This window comes from Peromyscus leucopus, chromosome 4, assembly GCF_004664715.2.
Source record: "Peromyscus leucopus breed LL Stock chromosome 4, UCI_PerLeu_2.1, whole genome shotgun sequence".
Taxonomy (NCBI): Eukaryota; Metazoa; Chordata; class Mammalia; order Rodentia; family Cricetidae; genus Peromyscus; species Peromyscus leucopus.
This window is the reverse complement of record NC_051066.1, coordinates 151156001-151176401: the sequence shown is the minus strand read 5'-3', so window position 1 is coordinate 151176401 and position 20401 is coordinate 151156001. Positions and strand designations below refer to the sequence as shown.

Below are 20401 nucleotides of genomic sequence, written 5' to 3'. Positions count from 1 at the left end.
CCCTGGCTGCCTCGTGATGTTTCCAAATGGCTGCACAGAGGGGGTTAGCTCTGGCCTCAGGGAGGGGTCTTGGTCCCCTGTCACAGTGACGGTTTGTTTAGATTCATATATTTTATGTGTTTTGCCTGCATGGTGTATGTGTACCACATGTGTGCCTGGTGCCCACAGAGGTCACAGAGGGCATTGGATTCCTGGAACTGGGGGTAGTGACGGTTGTGAGGCACCCATGGGTGCTGGGAACTGAACCAGGTCCTCTGAATGTTCTCAACCGTGGAGCCACCGCTCCAGCCTGATTTTTTTTAAGGTAATGTGTCATATACTCAAGGTGACCTCACACTTTTTTTTTTTCGAGACAGGGTTTCTCTGTGTAGCTTTGTGCCTTTCCTGGATCTCGCTCTGTAGCCCAGGCTGGCCTTGAACTCACAGAGATCCACCTGCCTCTGCCTCCCAGTGCTGGGATTAAAGGCGTGCGCCACCACCGCCCCGGCAACCTCAAACTTCTTATGCAACCAAGGTGGCCTTGAATTCTTGATCTCCCTACCCTCACCTCACAAGTGCTGGGGTTACAGGTGTGTGCCACCATTCACAAGGCAGTGACCTGTCACCAAGGTCATGCTAGAGCAGTGCTGGCTAACCCATCCCAGACCCCTTTAGGGGTCATAACAACCTAATGTATGTCTTGACGATGGCCTGGACCAGGCCAACAAGGACTGGACCATTGTGGTGGGAGCTGACCTCCTGGAAAAAGAGAATAAATGCAAAGGAACACAGTGCAGTTTCTTTATTATTATTTATTTATTTTGGTTTTTTAAGACAGTTTATCTGTGTAACAGCTCTGGCTGTCCTAGAACTCTCTCTGTAGACCAGGCTGGCCTCAAACTCACAGAGATCCACCTGCCTCTGCCTCCCGAGTGCTGGGATTAAAGGCGTGTGCCACCACCACACAGCTTTATTATTTTATTTTTAATTTTTATTTGTTTGGGTTTTTTGTTTTTCTGAGAGGCAGGGTCTCACTATGTAGCCCTGGCTGTTGTGGAGCTCAGGCCGGCACTCAGAAATCCGCCTCTGTGTCCTCAGTGCTGGGATCAAAGGTGTGCGCCAACATTCCCTGCTCACAGTGAAGTTTCCTGTCATCTGTGAAAAGCAACCAGCTGAAGCGGCCCAGGAGAAGCAGAGTGGAGGCTGCTGGGGAAGGAGGCCATTTTGAGAGCTGCAGGAGGGGCAGAGGCAACCTGGGCTGAACAGAAAAGTCCTCGGGGACAGCAGTGCAAAGGCCCTGAGACAGGATGAGCTTGAGGTTAGGAGATGCTGAGGCTGGCCCTTGGACAAGGGAGAGGTGTGGTCCTGAGGCTGTCACACAGCCTCATGCCACCAGTGAACATGTCAGCCATTTGTCCTTTGAACAAGCACTCCCAAGCCTCCGGAATACAGGAGTGAATGTATATTATGGTCTGTTGTAGTTGGTCGGTCTTTGTACCCCCAGTTCTCAGATAACATGGAGACTTCTTGTTATGAATGCTTGACTTGAGCTTAGGCTTGTTCACAACTAGCTCTTATAAATTAAATTAGCCCATTTATATTAATCTGCTTTCTACCTCGTGGCTCATTACCTCTCCTCCATACTGTACGTCCGACCTCCTCTCACTGGCTTAATCCTGCGGGCTTCAGATTCTCCCCAGAGTCCTCTCCCCGGAAGTTCTGCCTATCCTCTACACCTATTGGCCATTCTACTCTTTATTAAAACAATCAAAAGGCGCCTTACACAGAGACACATCTTCACAGTGTACAAAAAGATTATCCCACAACAGTGTGTATGTAGTCGGGCTGCTGTGTGGCTCCAGGCATGGTCGTCCAAGCCTGTAATTCCAGAATTCAGGAGGTGAAGGCAGGAAAATCATCTTTGGCTACATAGCAAGTTTGAGGCCAGCCTGGCCTATAAAAGAGCCTGTCTTTAAAAAATGCCCCAGGGTAATTTCTGCAATATTAACGAGGAGAAAAGGGGCCAGTTGAGGACACAAAATGACAGTTTTCTGGAAAACATTTGTGTAAATTTGCACCTGTAGGCCAGAAGAGGGCACTAGGTGTCCACCTAGTCCTTTGAGGCAGGGCATTTCCTGAATCTAGGACTAATGTTCTTGGCTGGGCTATATCCCAACAGGCCCCAACAATCTTTTGTGTCTTCCCTGTCTCGGACCTGGGGTTATAGGCATTCGTGGGACACCCAGTTTGTTAATGACCGCTCAGTGAGTGATTTTAACTGCTGGGCCAGCATTTATTCGTCAGATGTGACCCATCTTGCCACTGTCCCTAACGTTTGCCCACCACTGGCCACTACATCCACGGGAAGGGGTGTTAGTATTTGTCATTGCGTGAACGATAGTAAATGGTGGCACGGACCTCACTAGCTATTCTAGAGGCCACGGCAGAGGGTTTCAAGTTCTGGACAGAAGGAGTTCAAGTCTAGCCTGGTAATTTATCAAATGTCTCAGAAGTAAAAAGTGGCTGGAAATACGCTCCGTTGAAATGAAATAGCAGCATGTGCCTAGGTGGTGGGTGGAGGGCAGCCTGGGTTTAGGCGGCTTGTGCTGCCCTCTGGTGGCAGAGCCGGGTTGGTGACGTGCAGGTCAAGCATGACTCAGGAGGGTAGGCATCTGTGCCCACCTCTTGAGGAAGATCTAGGTATGTGCTGCTTTCCACCTGTAACTCGCACCACCTTAGGTGGAACCCAGACTTCCCAGGCCTCCCCTTGGGATGGTGAAGACCATGAGCTGGAGGTAGGAAGGCCAGCAGGGTCAGCTGACCTCAGCTGAGGGCCCCGTCCAGTCCGCCTGGTTTCTAAGGCGCAAGAGCACCCTAAATGGTAGCGGGTGAGGAGGGGGCATATTTCACAACACAGTGTTCACACGTCACTAGCCACTGTGAAGTGCAGCCATCGCCCACCATCGCCCACCATGCTGTTCATCCCCACACCCTCCCAGCTTCAAGTGGGTGTGTGCAGCAGAGACCAGAAGGCCAGATGCCATTGCTGCTCTGTGGCCCTTTAAGAAAAGGCTTTGAACCCTTTGTAGCCTGAGATTTGAGTTTCCCAAGCCCTCAGTTTCTCTCCCAAGGCACACATGCCCAGGGTGTGTGTGTGTGTGTGTACCTGGAACTCGCTTTGTAGACCAGACTAGCCTCAGACTCAGATCCATCTACCTCTATATCCCGAATGTTGAGATTAAAGGTGTGTGCGGCCGCCGCCGCCACCACCACCACCACCACTACCACCACCCAGCTTGGTTTTGTTTTGACATAACATCCCATTCTGCAGCCCTGGCTGGCCTCAAATTTAGAGAAACCTGCCCGACTTTGCAAAGTGCTGGGTTAAAGGTGTGCACTAACTACCCTACCTGCCCATTGTGTTTGTGTGTGTTTTTTTTTTTGTGTGTGTGTGTGGCAGGGCGGGCGGGGTGGGGTGGGGTGGAGTGGGTGACTGCAGTGCCCGGTGTGGGTGCTGGGAACCAAACTGGTTCCTCTGAAAGCAAGGGCAATCACTTTGACAAGACTTTGGAGTCTGGTGTATGAGCATAGAAGTCTGCCTACCCCCACACCTTCCCCCGTCTCTAGAAAGACATTACAAATGAACAACTTGCCAGGCAGTGGTGGCCTTTAATCCCAGCACTTGGGAGGCAGAGGCAGGCAAATCTCCAAGTTCAAGGCTAGCCTGGTCTACATAGTGAGTTCCCAGGACAGCCAGGGATACACAGAGAAACCCTGTCTCCAACACCAACAACAAAACAAACACACACACACACACACACACACACACACACACTCACACACACACACACAAAATGAATTTCTACCCTCCCCTTCCTCACAGGACCTGTTTTAGAAAATATTATGTTTGGTGATCAGAAAGGTTTCTTTCTTCTATTTAGAGCTGTATAATATTCCAGTTCTAGAAAGGACCCATCTTGGGGGCTGGGGAGATGGCTCAGCAGTTAAAAGCACTAGCTGCTCTTCCTGCCTTTGATTCCCAGCACCACATGGTGGCTCCCAGGGAATCTGGCGCCCTCTCTGCCCTTTCTCAGCAGTGATCCTGTGCCTCTCCTGGCCTCCACAAGCACGGTATGCACATGGTTCGTAAACATACATGTAGGCGAACACCAACGCATACAGAATAAAAATAGAGTGTATGGGGGGTGCAGTTAGAGAATGGACCAATCTTGTTTTTGAGACAGTCCAGGCTGGTCTTGAATTCATAGCAATCCTTATTCATCTGCCTCCCAAGTGCTGGGATGACAGGATATGTTACCACACAGGCAGGCCATCTTTATAGTTCTATGTGTATGTCAGGAGGGTACTCGTGTGTGTGTGTGTGTGTGTGTGTGTGTGTGTGTGTCAATGTCAGGTGTCTTCCTGTCTGATTTTTTTGTTTGTTTTGTTTTGTTTTGTTTTTAGAGTCAAGGTTTCTCTGTGTAGCCTTGGCTGTCCTGGAACTCACTCTGTAGACCAGGCTGGCCCCAAACTCACAGAGATCCACCTGCTTCTGCCTGCGAGTGCTGGGATTAAATGCGTAAGCCATTACCGGCCGACATTGTATTATTTTTTGAGATAGGATTTCTCACTGAACATGGCAGACTGACTGCCCAGCTAGCCCCAAGGATGCCCCTCTCTCTGTCCCCCAGCGCTGGAATTACAGGCATGCTGGCTTTGTGGGGGGTGCTGGGGACCATCCCCACTCAGGCCCTTGTTTGCACAGTCAGCACTTTCTGAACGAGCCATCTCCGCAGATCCCACCCCATTCTTCAGACCCAGCTGTCTTGGGATGAGGTCAGTTCAGGCCCAGGAACTATAAACTATATTCCAGTGCAGCAAAGGACCTTGGCTTTGCTCTTGAGTGCCGTGGACATGCAGGATCAGTTCCCAGAAAAGGGCATGCAGGATCAGTTCCCAGGAAAAAAGGTCAAGGGGTGTCTGTGCTCTCCATTTTAATTGCTGTCAGCAAAAAGCCCTCCTCCCAGGCTGTGCGGTATCTCGGCTGCCTGTCTCCCCACACCCCTGCCAGCTCAGAGTGTTATCAGCTGTTCGGTTCTCTGCCCATCTGATAGGTGCTCAAATCTGCATTTCCCCTGCTCTGTTTCTCTGAGTCTGGTATGTCCTGGGTCCTGAGAGATGTCTGATTTCCCAGATGCCCCTGTGTAAAATATGCATTTTAGAGTCCCAGAAATAGATGCATGGGTCTCTGAATTATGAAGTGTTCCAATTCCTTGTGACCGTTTCTGTTTTCCCGGAAGACAGTGCAACAGTAGTGTGGTAGTGGTTAATCCTTTTGGGGGGTGGGGAAGGTCTTGAGAAAGTCTTACTTTGTAGCTACATAGCCCAGGCTGGCCTGGAACTCAGGGTAGGGCAGGTTAGCCTCAGATTCACTATGATCCTCCTGCCTCAGCCTCCTGAGTGTTGGGGTGTGAGCCACTATACCCTGTGTAATTGATTGTCAGCTTGACCATATCCTGGAAGCATGATTGACATATGCCTTCTCGATTGTCAACTTGACCATATCCTGGAAGCATGATTGACATATGCCTCCTCGATTGTCAACTTGACCATATCCTGGAAGCACATTGGATATTAGTAAACTGCACCTCTGTGTGTGAGAGAGAGAGCGTTTCTGGGGATGGCTAGCTAAGGGCTGCCACCCTGAGTACACAGCACCATCCCATGGCCTGCAGCCTGAGTGAACAGAAGAGGGAAGGAAGATGGCCAGCAGTGAGACCAGGACGCCAACCGAGCTTGAGTTTTGTTGGGCGCACGACATGCTTTTCTGCCATGAGTTCGAGACCAGCTTGGGCTGTTTCGCAGATAAAAGAGAGAGAGAAAGAGAGATGGGGGAGGGAGAGACAGAGGAGGGGAGGGGAGGGACTGGGAGAGGGAAGAGAGAAGGGGGGTTGGGGGTTCGAGTCACGGCTCCACTGCTCACAGGCTTTGACTCGGGTCTCAGTCACTGAGTGACGGCTTAAGGGAGTGGTCTTCTCCGTTCCACCACAGCTTCAGGGTAGAATTCAGATCCATTTGTCAGGCAAAGGCTTTTACCTGCTGAGCCATCTGACCAGCCCAGGAGTGGACCAGGCTGACCTCCCACTCGGGATCCCCCGGCCCTGTCTCTTCAGTGAACCCTACTGGAAAATGCAGCCACCCAGCCCACTTTCTGCTCTCCCGTCCCGCACCTCAGACACCCGACTTTCTTCTTTCTTTTTCTGCTTTCCTTCTTTCTTTTCTTTTTAAATTTTGTTTTTTGTTGTGAGTGTTCTGTCTGCACATATGTCGACCATGTGCATATCCCATGCCCACAGAGGCCTTAAGAGGGCACTGGAGCTCCTTGAGCCAGAGTTACAGGTGGTTGTGAGCCACCATCTGGGTGCTGGGAAGTGAACCAGGGTTGCCTGGAAAAGCAGCCAGTGCTCTTAACTGCCAAGCCACCTCTCCAGCCCTTCCTTCCTTCCTTCTTTCCTCTCTCTCACACACTCTCTACACACACACACACACACACACACACACACACACACACACACACACACACACTATCATACGTATGAGACAGAGGCTCTACAGCGCTCTACAACCACAGCTCTAGACCCCTCGACTGCCATTCCTTATCCTCCAGCCACAAAAATGACACACACAAAACCCAGACACTGCACAGAACGATTTACACCAACAATCACACACAGGCTGGGCCTCGGGGTGTGCCTCTGCAGCAGCGTTGAGCTGGGGCTCAATCCGGCCCCAGGAAATAACTAGGAAAAGCCCCGAATGCTCATCAGTGGAGATGTGGATGGATGGCTCCATGACCCACCCCACCCACCCTCTCCCACTCCTGCAGGGCTGTGGACCAATGACATCACTCACTAAAATGTCTTCCAGACACTCTCAGCCAGCCCCCGGGGAGGATCTGAAGCCATTAAGGGTTTGTCACATGTGCTGTTAACCACAAACCTCTTGCAGGGTCCCGTTCCTTCTCCTTAGTGTCCATGGCCTGTCTGTAAATAGCCTGCTCGATTTCCTGTCTGGAGTTCGTGTGCAGAAGCTGGGGCATGAGGTGGTGGCTATCGACATAAGCTTTGTTATCACTTCTTGAGTTGATTTTAAGTGACATGTGCCTTTCCTGTCCAGAGAGTCCCCTGGACTCCCATGTTTTCCCACTTCGGTAGAACAGAATTTATTTTATTTTTCCCCTTTTTAAGACAGGGTCTCACTATGTGGCTTTGGCTGGTCTCCGGCTAGATATGGAGACCAGACTGGCCTGGAGCTTGCTGTGTAGACCAGGCTGGGCTGAAACTCATAGAGCCCTGCCTGCCTTGGCCTCCCGAGCATTAGTATTAAAGGCATGTGACATATGCCCAACCTGTTTTTCCTTTATTAAAAATTCTATCTTTTATTTATGTCTGTGTGAATGTTGTCTGCCATGTGTGTGCTGGTGCCCACAACCAGATAAGTCAGTTTTCCTGGATCTCGAGTCTCCTAACTTGAATGAGTGCATGCTGGGAATGAATATTGGGTCCTCTGGAAGAGTGGGAAGCTTTCTTAACCACTGAGCCATCTCTCTAGCCTCTCATTTAAAATGCAACCTTTTGTTTAGTGTCATGATTGTAGGGGACATGTTAAACCATCTTAGTGGTCTTCCTTTGTTTATTTTTATTTTTTGAATTTTTTTATGAGTTTTTGTTTGCATGTGTATATGTGTACCATGTGAGTGCCTGGTGCCCATGGAAGCCAGAAGGCCTTGGGTCCCCTGGAACTGGAGCTGTGGATAACTGTGAGCTGCCATGAGGATAGGGGGACTTGAATCCAGGTCCCCTGCCGTATGTGCTCTCAACAGCTGAGCTGTCTCTCCCCGTTTGGTTGGTTTCTGTCCTTTCTTTCCTCCTTTGGGTTTTTTAAAAATATTTTTTAAAGATTTATTTACTTATTATGTATACAGTATTCTGCCCGCATGTATGCCTGCAGGCCAGAAGAAGGCACCAGATCTCATTACAGATGGTTGTGAGCCACCTTGTGGTTGCTGGGAATTGAACTCAGGACCTCTGGTAGAGCAGCCAGTGCTCTTAACCTCTGAGGCATCTCTCCAGCCTGTGTTTTTTGTTTTTCGAGACAGGATTTCCCTGTGTAACCTTGGCTGGCCTGGAACTCGGAGATCCACCTGCCTCTGTCTCCTGAGTGCTGGGATTAAAGGTGTGTGCTACCACTGCCTGGAAAAGTGATATTATTTTTTTTTCTTTTGGTTGGGGAACTCAAAGTAACTTTTATTTTTCGTTTTTTGAGACAGGTCTATTAATGTAGCTCTGACTGTCCTGGAACTCTCTCTGTAGATGAGGATGGCCTCACAGAGATCCACCTATCTCTGCCTCCCCACACTGAGATTAAAGGTGTGCTCAACCTGACTGGCTGCTGTCCTGGATCTCACTTTGTAGACCAGGCTGGCCTCGAACTCACTGAAATCCACCTGCCTCTGCCTCCCAAGTGCTCGGTTAAGGGTGTGCACCATCACCTCCTGGTTTAAATGTAATTTTTAAGGCTCCGACATTCAACAATTTACAAAATTTCCTGAAACTGACAAGGTTCACACCCCGCCCCAACTGCTCAGGGGAGGAGACTGATGATAGCTTGCTGAAGTCTTGCTCCAGGGTTGGGATGATCTTTTCACACTTGCACACATATATGGACACACACACAATAAATTAATAGACATAAGGGGCTGGAGAGACGGCTCATTGGTTAAGAGCATTGGCTGCTCTTCCAGAGGCCCAGGTTCTGTTCGCATCACCCACTTCCCACTTGGCAGCTCACAACTATCTGTGCCAGGGGATCTGATGCCCTCTCCTAACCTTCATAGGCACTGGGCACACAAATGTGTGCACAGACATATATGCAGATAAAAACATCCATATATATAAATAAACTCCCCCCCCCCTGAGCTGAGGACCGAACCCAGGGCCTTGCGCTTGCTAGGCAAGCATTCTACCACTGAGCTAAATCCCCAACCCCCATAAATAAACTTTTTAAAATTAAGTACAAAACCTGATTTCACTCCTCGATGTGTGACCCAGGAAAAACTAACTGCTCCCGCCTCAAGTGTCTTTATCTGACAAATGTAGACATTAAGCGCTGCTCTGCGAAGCTTCTTTGCTAGGGTCATTGAGGATTAAATAATACTTGGAGAGCACTTAGTGCCGAGCACTCGTCTAAATTCGGTAGTTAACAACTTTAATCTTCCCACCAATCCGATAAACAGGATTCTCTCATTCTCTCATCAGCTGAGCTCAAACGCACTGAGCCTGGGTGAGTGGCAGGAGGACTCCCTCTCTGGGGACTCGCTGTGACGTCAGGAAAGGGGCGGAGTTTTCCCGCGGGAACGTGTGCCCTGAGTACTACAACTCCCAGCAGGCCATCGCTGAACTACAATAACCAGTATGCCCCGGGGCGTGAATTTTAACCTCTTCCTCTTGCGTCGTTCTTCTCGTGGGAATTTGCATGCTCACTTTCGCTTGCAAGATGTGTCTGCTGGCAGAGCATTTGTGAGCGTAGGGGATAAAGGGCTGTGTTTTAGCCTTCACTTCACCTACTGACTCTGAGTCTCCGTTTTCTCATCTTTCTTTTCCGAAACAGGATCCTTCTGTAGCCCTGGCGGACTGGCCTGGAACTTCCTATTGAACCCTTATTTTAAAATAATTTTTTTTGCTGCTTTTGCTTACGAATATTTTCTGTATGCATGCATGTGTATACACCACACGCATGCATGTCTGATGCCTAAGCGGTCAGAAAAGGACTCGGAGTTTCTGACAGTTGTGAGCTGCTGTGTAGGTGCTGGGAATGGAACCCAGGTCCTTGGCAAGAGCAGCAAATACTCGTAACGGTTGAGCCATCTCTCCAGCCTCCCTTTCCTCGACTGTAAAATAGGACTATTCTTAGGAGTGCCTGGGATTTGTACGTGGCTTAGTGAATGCCAGCTTTCCTGGTGTGCCTTCATCCTCTCATGGTCAAGGGGTTTCATCAAAGCATGAAGGGTGATTCTGCATTCCCTTTTCAGAACGGGGAGGCAGATGCTAGGTGTTTCAGACCTCTGGGGTACTCCTTGTTGTTTGAGACAGGATCTCAACTATGTAGCCCAAGCTGGCCCTAACTCTCTATCCTCCTGCCTCAGCCTCCCTACTGCTGGAACTACAGGGGTGTACCATGTCCAGCTGTCTTTACAAACCTGTTAGCAGAAGCCACCCAAAAAGGTAAACAGTGCAGACTCAGACCCAAAGATTCTCACTTCTGAAGTGAGTCAGCCTCAAGAGCTAAATTGCTTTTCGGTGGCCTGAAGTGCAGAGTAAATACTGTCTGTGCTTCCAAAGGCCGATTTGTGTCATGTGATACGCGAAGCAAAGGCAAATGGCATGGCATATAGCTGGAAAACTTGGCATTCTGAAAGTTATAGCCGAAGGGCTCTGGTTGGAGAAGTCTGGGGAGTCTTTCCCAAGGGAGTGACAGATTGACTGGTGGGAACAAGAGGAGAGATAGAAGAAGGCTCTGAAGAGAGAGAGACCACACGAGAGAGGGTCCAGCAGCCCTTTCTTTGTTGTTTGTTTATTTGTTTTTGGTTTTTGTTTTTCACGACAGGGTTTCTCGATGTAGTTTTGGTGCCTGTCCTGGATCTCGCTCTGTAGCCCAGGCTGGCCTCAAACTCAGAGATCTGCCTGGCTCTGCCTCCCAAGTGCTGGGATTAAAGGTGTGTGCCATCACCGCCTGGCTCCAGCAGCCTTGGAAAGAACCAGTGCCACACTAGGGAGGTGATGCATGTGTCCAGCATATGTAAGGTCAAGGCTAGCGTGAGGCTGGTGTGGTATGGTGGATGGAAACCTGGAGACACACCTCAGTAAGCAAGTACAGCATTGGGACAGGGAAAGCCGCCGTACGATGCCACAGACACGCCTCATGAGCAGCAAGCATCGGCCCAACCCTGGGAGCAGAGCTTTGTACGTTGTGTAGTCATCCTTCCCAGTTTGCCTAGAGACTGGTCCCTCTGTGTTCTGGAGGAACTATAACAGACTCCTTTTAGTCTGGTGTACACACGTCTGTTTTCTGCACTGGATGATAATCCTGAGCTGACCACATACTTCCTCAAGTGGGAATGCAGTGGGGATGTTAACACCCAACAGGTGACCAATGGGACCTTCTGGTGAGGGTTTCCGGCTTCCTTGTCCCTCTCCAGGCGCTTAGCAGTGCGACCTGGAGCCGGCTACTTCACCTTTCTCAACCTTGGTTTCCACATTCACTTAGGACTTCACAGCAAAGTTGGCTTCGGGATGGGTTTACAGTGTATGCAGATGCGTGTCTCTAAGACCTTTGCATATTCAAGTCTGTGTTGAAACGAGATCGACAAAGGAGGCCTTTCCTAATTGTTCCCTGCTGCCCCTTCATAGGGAAAACGTTTGTTTACTTCTCTGTGCAACTAGAATGTAAGCCCTGGAGAACAGACTCTTGCTTCTTTGGGAATGTTACCATCTCCAGCACCTAGCAGTTCTACAGAATAGGTGCATAATAAATATCATGAATATTTAATTGCGAGAGGGAAAAGATGCGACGCTAGGGATGTGGCTCCCTTAGTAGAGCTTGCATAGCAGGCCAAAAGCTCGGGGTCCTTCTAAACCACCCCCAGCCCTTCTAAAACCAGGTGTAACGCAGGCCTGCGACCCAAGCGTTTGGGAAGTGGAAGCTGCAGAATCAGAAATTCAAGGTCATCCTCCTCTATAAAGTGAGCTCGAAGGCAGCCGCGCTACCTGAGACCCTTTATCAAACAAACAAAACCCCTAAAAAATATTTTTTTAAAAAAATGGCTGACGAATGCGTCAGGAAGGTTCAACTCCCTAGCAGCGCCCTCTCCTTTCAAGCCTGAGACCCCGTAGCAGCAGCGACGCTGGAAACAAGATTGTGGTGGCCACAGTCTGACCTATTCAGGCCTCTCGGGTGTTTTTCTTTTCTTCAGGTACCCCACAACAAAGATCATCTGGCCTGGGTTCCAGTTCTGACTCAGCTACTTAACAGCTGAACTGGACATCTCCTGGCTTCATTTTCGCATTTAATAATAACCTGCTCGCGACGGAGCGAGAGGGGAGCCCGGCGAAGAAAAGCGCCGGGCTCCGCAGCCCTGCCCCGCTCGGCTCTCCCCGCACAGCGTGCTCACCCCGGGCCCTGCCGCCGAGCACCTGCACACCTCCCCCGCGCCCGCGCGGGGCGGGGCTGGCAGGTTGCCCCGCCCCTCGTGCTTGCTCGCGGAAGACCCGGGCGAAGCCCTTCCCGCCCGGCTCGTGCGACCCCGAGCGGGCGTCAGCGGCACCGTCTGCGGCTGCGTCCACGCCTGCGCCTGCGCACCAGCGCCCGGGAAGCTCAAAGGGGGGGTGAAGAAGGGGCCGGCCTTCGAGCGACAGCGACGCAAGATGGCAGCCACCACAGGCTCGGGTGAGCGGAGGCGCCGGGCGTGCTGGCGGATGCGGCGCGGGCTGGCTGGGCTGGGCCTGGGGCTAGCGGAGGCCGTGGTGGCCGGGACGGGGCTCCGCGCTCTCCCTGCGGCTGCTCTTGGAGGCGCGGCCCGGGCCGGGACGAGCAGGCGGCGGCCGGAAGCCCGGGCGGGGGCAGCGGGGCCGTGGGCGGTGCGGCCAAGCCGGAGGTTCCGCGGGCGCCTCCGGGGGTTGGGGGTGGGGGAGGCCGGCCGAGGGGCCGAGCGAGCCGGGGAACGCCCGGGTGAGGCCCCCACTGAGCCAGCCCGAGCGACGGGGAGCCGGGGATGCCTGGTGGGGGACGCGGGCGCAACCCGAGGGAGCACGGGAGGAGACGGAGCCTCGCGGGCCGCAGGCGAGGCCACCCCAGGGCCCAGCGCCAGTTTGGGGTCGGGGCTAGGAGAGGGAGAGCTCATGGTGGTCGCTTCCCGGGGAAATCGGGGCATCTGCACGGGCTGAGCCAGGGCGTCGGTAGCGGGCGCAGGCCTGGGTGGTAGAGACCAGGGTCTGCCCAGCTAGGTTTCAGGGGGCGCGCATGTGGGGTGGGCACGAGCAGGTGCCTCGGGAGCCCTGCGAGGGGTCTGTAGGGTCGTGTCACCGGTGGGAAGGCTTGGGGTGCAGTCCCGCAGATGTTTCTTTTAGAGAAGAAAAACCTCCTCTTCCTGCACCGGGCGGATGGAGGAAGTGCCTGTTTGGTGGAGGCGGTCACTTCGGATAATTGGGGAAAATATATGGGTTCAATTCAGACACCCCCCCATTATCTGCATGGGTGGGAGAGGAACACTCAAATGGGAACTCTTGGATGACACAGAAGGACTAGCAAGAGGGGAAGACGGTGGCGCTTTTAGGGGAGAAGCCCTGCCAGTTTCTGGTGGGCTAAGAGAAGCCTGCTGTGCCACCACCTGCGACGGGCCTGAGGGGAAACCTGAAGGGTCCTCCTCAGCACTGACAACTTAACACTTGATTATTGGAGTACGGCTCTGGCGGTCTAGAGGCGGGGTAGGCATTGATGAAGGAGATCCTCCGGGTCTGGGGAGGCGGGAGAGTCTGGCTGTTCGAGTGAATGATTCAGAAGAGAGTGGGTGCCCCTTTTTGATGAGAAGCTGCACCTTCAGGAGTCTGGTAGTGGAGGTGGGCAAGGGGTAAGGATGGGCCGCCAGCCTGGGTACTGGCATCTTGGAGCTGTGTGAGGCCCCACCAGCAACAAAAGTTAGGGTTGGGTTGGTTGGAGGGGGGTCGTCTTTCCAGGGTTGGTCTTGTATTCCAAGGAGCCCTCCTTGTGTGTGTTAGGAGAGGGTGGTGGTGCTGGTGGTGAAGGGATGCGAAGTAGAGCGGTTCTGTCTGCAGTGACCCATCACACACTGCCTGGGATCTCCTGGAGAAGACTACGGTGCTGAGTCAGTCATTCACCAACACATGGCATGGGCACTCCAGGAAGACCAAGGCTGAGTCAGGCTGGACTGGGGTGGGGCGGGGGCATCTCTCAGAGCAGTGTCCCTGCTGGGCCTGGGAGTGCAGCACCTGGCAGCCAGTATTGGGGTGGCACTGCCACTCGGCTCAACTTGTCGTTACTTGAGACCATCTCACAATCCGGTTTGACAGCTGCTTCTAACTTCTGAGACCTGCCAGTGCTTCCTAAGTACAGGGAGGGGAGATACCAACAGCAGCAGCTGCTGCTGACCGAAATCCAAGAGAGCTGGGGCTGGAGTGTGGCTCAGTGGTAGAGTGTGATCTCGCATGTTGGAGGCCCTGGCTTCCATCCGTGGCACCACAGAAAGAAGCAAGAGCATCTAGTGTCGTTATATAGCATAGGGAAGGCTTGGAGGTCCCGGGAGGCATCCCCCAGCTTCCCTCTAGTCCACAGATGGCTACTGGGACCTGTTGTGTCCTGTTGTGCACAGCAAACAAGATAGGCACACCACTCTCCTTGAATTTCATTCAAACTAGACAGAAGGCCATTCAGGGTATAAATAAAGTGACTCCAAAGCAGGAAGTTCTGGGAAGAAAATTGTGTGCTGTGATGAGGGAGGGGGTCTGGCTTCTGGGGCAACATTTGAACCAAGACCAGTGGTGGGGAAGAACTGTCAAGGCAGTGGCCCTGTAGTGGGGCCAGCCTGTAGTGTTAAAAGATCAAATTAAGAGGCATGGGGCCAGTGAGCTGGTTCAGCAGGTCAAGGTCCTTGCCGAGCCTTGGGCCCTGAGTCTGATCCCCAGGACCCAAATTTTTCTAGGAAAGAACCAGCTTCCACAAGTTGCCCTCTGACCTCCCTAGGTGCCCCTTCCCCCAATAACTAGGTGTCAGGAAGAAATGTAAAGGCCTTAGTGATGAGATGGAGAGAGATGAATGAACACGTGTCTGGTATGAAGCAGGATTCAGTGTTTGCTGACGAATGAATGCCTTGAAGAGATCTCACTTGTGCCTTGGAAGGCATCAAGAGCCTGTGGAGTGTTAAGAGTGGAAATGGACCTTAATTGGTTAAACTTAGCCTCTGCTCCCCCCTACACCCCTCAGGTGTGCTCAGGCCTGAGTCCACCTTTAGACTGAGCCTTTTCATTAATCCATGCCCTGGTTGCCAGGAAACCACTGTGTAGCCTTGGAGTTCCTGTAAGGGTTGAGCTCAGGTTTTGTGGGCACTGCTGCTGGCACCTTCCCACATGGTTTGCTGCTGTGATCTTGGCACAAGTCTCAGGAGTGGAGATGCTCACACTACAACCACTCAAGATGTCTGCAGTGGCAGGCACCTTCCCTCCTGTGTTTCCAGGACTGCAGGATATCACACGGTGGCCTTGGCTGCCAGGTCCTTCCTCTCATCCAGCAGCCCACATGCTGTGCTACCCTGCCCTACCCTGACAGTTAACCAGATACCAAGTGCCAGAGTGACAAGCCCTGGCAGGGTGCCACTGCAAATATGTGTGCAGGGGTGTGGCCTCATGCACACATCCAGCTTCTAGAGATGTCACCATCTGGGCGGTAGAGATTGTAGTCTTTCCTTCCACTCAAGGGTGTCCCCAGACAGCTGGAGGTGGGAGAGGAGCCCCAGTTCCTATGGGTCTTACTGTGAGCCGTCTCAGGTCCCTTACAGCCAAGTGCCTTTTCTCCCCCGTGGCCTGTCCTCGGGATAGCTGCTTCCTGATGGGCCTGCCCTCAGTGGGGCCTGCTTGGTGAGCCAGTCCAAGTGGGATTTCTTCTTTTCTTTTCGTGTTATTTTGTGTTGTCATTTTAAGACAGGCTGTCTGTAACCCAGGTTGGTTCTCAACCCATTGTGGAGTTGAGGATGACTTTGACACACCCCTGATCCTCCTGCCTCCGTCTCCCAAGTGTTGGGATCACAGGTATGTGCTGCCAGCTACCACTGTATCAAGAATTGCCACACAAGGGCTGGCAGAGTGGTTCAGAGCACTTGCTATTCCTCCCGAGGTCCAGAGCCCTGTTCTCAGCACCCCACCTCATCCTACCCCACCCCTATCCCCGTCCGGCAGCTCACAACTGCCTCTGACTCCAGCCTCGGGCTCTAGTACCTCTCTTTTGGCCCATGAGCACTTGCACACATGTGTCATACACAGACACATACATATAAACAGAAAAAAACAGATCTTTAGAAGAGAATTGCCAAGTGAGTTTTCTTGGAGCTTTTGCCCCTTCCTGCTAACTTGAGTTCAGCTCATGTAGCATACTTTCCTAGCACAGCCTTCGGTTGGTTTGGTTCCTAACATCAAAAGGACGACAAACCCCATCTACCTCCACTTTTTCCCTCCCTCTCTTGTTCTTTGTCCCGAGTTGACACTCTACAGAAGGTCATGACAGTGGAATAAATACAAGTCTCAGCTTAGTTGAGAAAGGCCACAGCAACACCCAGAGCGGCGTTAGGTGAGGTGATCCCCCCACTCCCCAGAAGGGTTCTCATTATGTAGCCCTAGCTATCCTGGAACTCCCTCAAACTCAGAGATCACCTGCCTCTGCCTCCCCAGTCACGGTGGGACTAAAGGTGAGCACCACCATGAGGTCTGCCTTTAAGGAAGTTGTTCTGTGCACCTTACTCTGAGTAATCCACACCTGCTGAGCTGGGGACACCTGTGTCTTACCCATCGAGTAAGTAGGTGCTTGTCCTCATCTGTGTGCAAGCCTTCAGGATGCTTGATTTCTGGGAGCTTTGGGAGGTTGTTGTTGTTTTGTTTGGTGGTTTTGAGGCAGGGTCTCACTTTGTAGCTTAGACTGCTCTCAGACCCGGGCAGTCCTTCCTGAGCCTGGTCTTACAGGTGTGCACTGCACCCTGGCTCTAAGACTTGAACTTGCACTTGGAGGGCTCGCTGGGTGCCAGGTACTGGCTTGAGCACATCTCTTCACTTCATGAACCTGTTGAGGCAGATGCCTTCTGGGATGGTGAGGAGACCGGATGGCTGGGTGACACAGCAGCTATTCAGTAAACACTGGGCTGTCGTAATAAGTTCTCTGACCAGATGCTTGCAGGGAAATTGTGTCTGACAGGGTGATGCAGAGGTGCGGAACTCAGAGTGGGGCTGTCCCTGAAGGAAGGGATGGAATTCAGTGGCTCCTTCCTGAACTGGATTTCTGTCTCGTTCTTGGCCTCTACCCTATCAGAGAAGATCTGATCTTTGGCTTGGTCACTGAGCCCCCAGCAGGTCTTCTATCCTGTCACACTAAGCTGTAAGGATTGATAGATTATGGGAGCTGAAGAGCTGGCTCCGGGGTTAAGAGCATTGGCTGCTCTTGCAGAGGACCCAGGATGGGTTCCCAGCACCCACACCCACCGGTGACTCCAGTTCCAGGAGATCCAACACCCTCAGGCCACCAGGCACACACATGGTGCATTTACATACATGCAGGCAAAACAAAGTAAATAAATCTTTAAAAAATAGCATCAGCCTGCCATGGAGTCTTCCACTAGAGCCTCTTATCTCTGCATAGAACAGTCAGTCTACAGGCCTGTCATATTGCTGGGCCACCCCCAGAGGCTCTCATCCTGGAATTCCCAGAGGACATCCCAGGCCGGCTTTCAGGCTGACTGGCCATCAGAACAAAAGTCATCGTTTGCCCACTGTCCGGTTTCAGTGATACAGCTTCCCAGGGCTCCTGCCAGGCTTTGTCACTTCCTGAGGCTAGAGCAGCACACTGGTCCTAGCACAAGCTGGTGTCTGCCCTGAGCAGGCACCTAACCCAGCCAGCAGCTCCTCTCTCAGGACCCAGAACTCCACCATCATGAACTAGGGCTGAGCTGAGTGGCTCACACCTTTCATCCCAGCACTTGGGAGGCATAGACGGTCGATCTCTGAGTTCAAAGTCAGCCTGGTTTACAAAGTGAGTTCCAGGACATCCAGAGCTGTTAAACAGAGAAACCTTGTCTCGAAGAGCTGGAAGGGGTGGGGGGCGACGGGATGGGGGGGACCTGCGGCTTGGGTCCCTCTCTGCGGGGCAGGACACACAGGCTGCCAGAACCATATCATAGCTTTGTGGTCCCCAGTTCTCCAAAGATGTTTGTATTGTAATTTTATTTATTTATATATATGTTTATTAGTTTTGAGGCAAAATCTTACTTTTTTGTGGTTTTTCGAGACAGGGTTTCTCTGTGTGGATCTCACTCTGTAGACCAGGCTGGCCTCAAACTCAAAGAGATCCACCTGCCTCTGCTTCCCAAGTGCTGAGATTAAAGGCGTGCGCTACCACCGCCTGGCAAAATCTTACTCTTTAATTCAGGCTGGCCTGGAACTTGTGGCAGTCCTCCTACCTCAGCCTCTTTAGTGCTGCAGTTACATATGTGAGCCACTGAATGAGGCTTCCAAAAAATAATTTTATTTTTAGACAGTTTCACTATGCAGTTCTAGGTGACCTCAGACACGGAGATCATTGCCTCTACCTCTCAAGTGCTGAGGTCAAATACTTGTGCCACCACATCTGTGTTGCCTTGACTGGCCTGAACTCACTGTGTAGACCAGGCTGGCCTCAAACTCCTAGAGATTGCCTGACTCACCTGGGGTTTTTGTGAGTTTGTTTTTGAGGCTGTGTCTCATGATCTTAGACTGACCTCTAACTTGACTTGTAAAGGAGAGGATAACCACAAACTCCTGGGCCTCTGCCTCTATCTCCCAAGTGCTGGGATTCCAGGCACACACTGCTACACCTAGCTTTGGATGGTGCCGGACTCTGAACTCACAGCCTTTGAATATTCTGTCTGCTTTAGAGACGGGATTATGCTGTGTAGCCCTGGCTGGTTGCAATCTCATAGTCTCCCTGCTTCAGCTTCCTGAGGGCTGGAATTGCAGGTAGTATACGCACACCCCAGAATCCTTTTCCCAAGATTTAATGTTTTCTATGCTTCAAATTACTGTGTTCAGTGTTTCCCTAGGACATCGTATAAAACTATCAAACATTCATGCTTTTTCAACCTGCAGGTCGGTCAGTCTGTCTGGTTGTAGTCCTCTTCCTCCTCCTCCTCCTCCTCTCCCTCCTCTTCCTCCTCTTCCTCCTCTTCCTCCTCTCCTCTCCTCCTCCGGAGGGTGGCATGTGTTGTGGCATACTTTTGGAGGTCAGAGGACAACTTAGTGGTAGTTGGTTCTCTTCCACCATGTCAGTTTCAGGGATTGAACTCGGGGCCAGGCTTGGTGACAGTGTATTCACCCTCTGAGCCATATTGCCGGCACCTGGATTTCAGTTGTTTTTTGTTTTTGTTTTTTTACTACATTCATTTACTTTGTGTGGTTACATGTGCCACATCACAGGGGTGAAGGTCAGAATTTGCATAGGTTGACTCTTCTGCTCTGTGGGGTCCAGGGCTAGAACTCAGGGAGGCAGGCTTGGCAGCAAAGGCATTGACCCACTGATCCAACCTGCCAGTCCTAGATTTCACTTTTTGCCATAACTGCACATCTGATTTTGAACTCATTCTGTGTTTGAATTCATGCCCTGAGGTTCTGGGACTGAGGTGCCCTTAGGCCACATGGATTTCAGTGCTTTGTAGACAGAACAACACTAGTTGTATTAGCTTCCTGTGCTGTTTCTAAAGGCTTGGGACACCAGTAACACACGTTCATGAGTTTTCCTCTGAGGAGCCCTCTATAGGGGTTGGGCATTATCCTCTGGGTACAGTGCTTGGAGAGGCTCTGGGCTCAAGCCCAGCACAGGAAAGAGCCTTTTCTCTTGTGAAGTTTGGTGAGGAACCAGTTCACCTTAGTATATATTTAAAAAAAAAAAAAAAAAGAAAGAAAGAAAAAGAATAAGCAAGGCCTAGTGGCCCAGACTGGTAAACCAACCCAACTACAGGAGAGGCAAAGGCAGGAAGATCAGAAGTGGAAGGGTCGCTTCAGCTGTAGAGGCAGTTCAAGGCCAGCTTGCACACTTTAGTGAGATACTGCCTCCAAAGAAGTGAAATGAGATTTGGAGATAATACAGCTCAGTAGTAGAGTCATTGACTGGCATGCGCCAAACCCTGGGTTCAATCCTCAACAACCACTACCACCCCCCAAAAAGTTTCCCTCAGATTCCTAGATTTTTTTTTAAAACAGAGGAAGGCTGTTGGAACCGTCTGTGATGTGGCACACCTTTAATTCTAGCGCTGCTGAGGCAGAGGCAGATGGATCTGAGTTGGAAGCCGGCCTGGTCTACGTAGCAAGTTCAGGACAGCCAGGGCTGTAAAAGAGACCCTGTCTCAAAAAACTAAGTACAAATTTTAAAAATGCCAGGTGTGGTGGCATATCCCTTTAATTCCAAGCCCTAGGGAATCAGGAGCAGGTAAACCCTGAGTTCACAGCCAGTCTGGTCTACATAGCAAGTTTCAGGCGAACCAAAGCTACAAGCTAGGCTGGGGGCTGGGAATGGATTGCAGAGGATGGTCAATGCCAAGACCACGTGGTAGAGAGAACTAATT

The 20401-nt window shown here is 51.5% G+C and overlaps 1 protein-coding gene across 1 annotated transcript in view; it reads left to right on the top strand.

Annotated features, from left to right (window-relative positions):
- Positions 1 to 12149: 12149 nt before the first annotated feature.
- The window catches only part of Ube2v1 (ubiquitin conjugating enzyme E2 V1), a 29260-nt gene continuing 21008 nt past the window's right edge, over positions 12150 to 20401 (top strand). Inside the window, exon 1 of the mRNA XM_028868577.2 lies at positions 12150 to 12483. Within this exon, the coding sequence (XP_028724410.1) occupies positions 12462 to 12483 (22 nt within the window). The 5' untranslated portion in view covers positions 12150 to 12461. The remainder of the gene's footprint in view (positions 12484 to 20401) is intronic.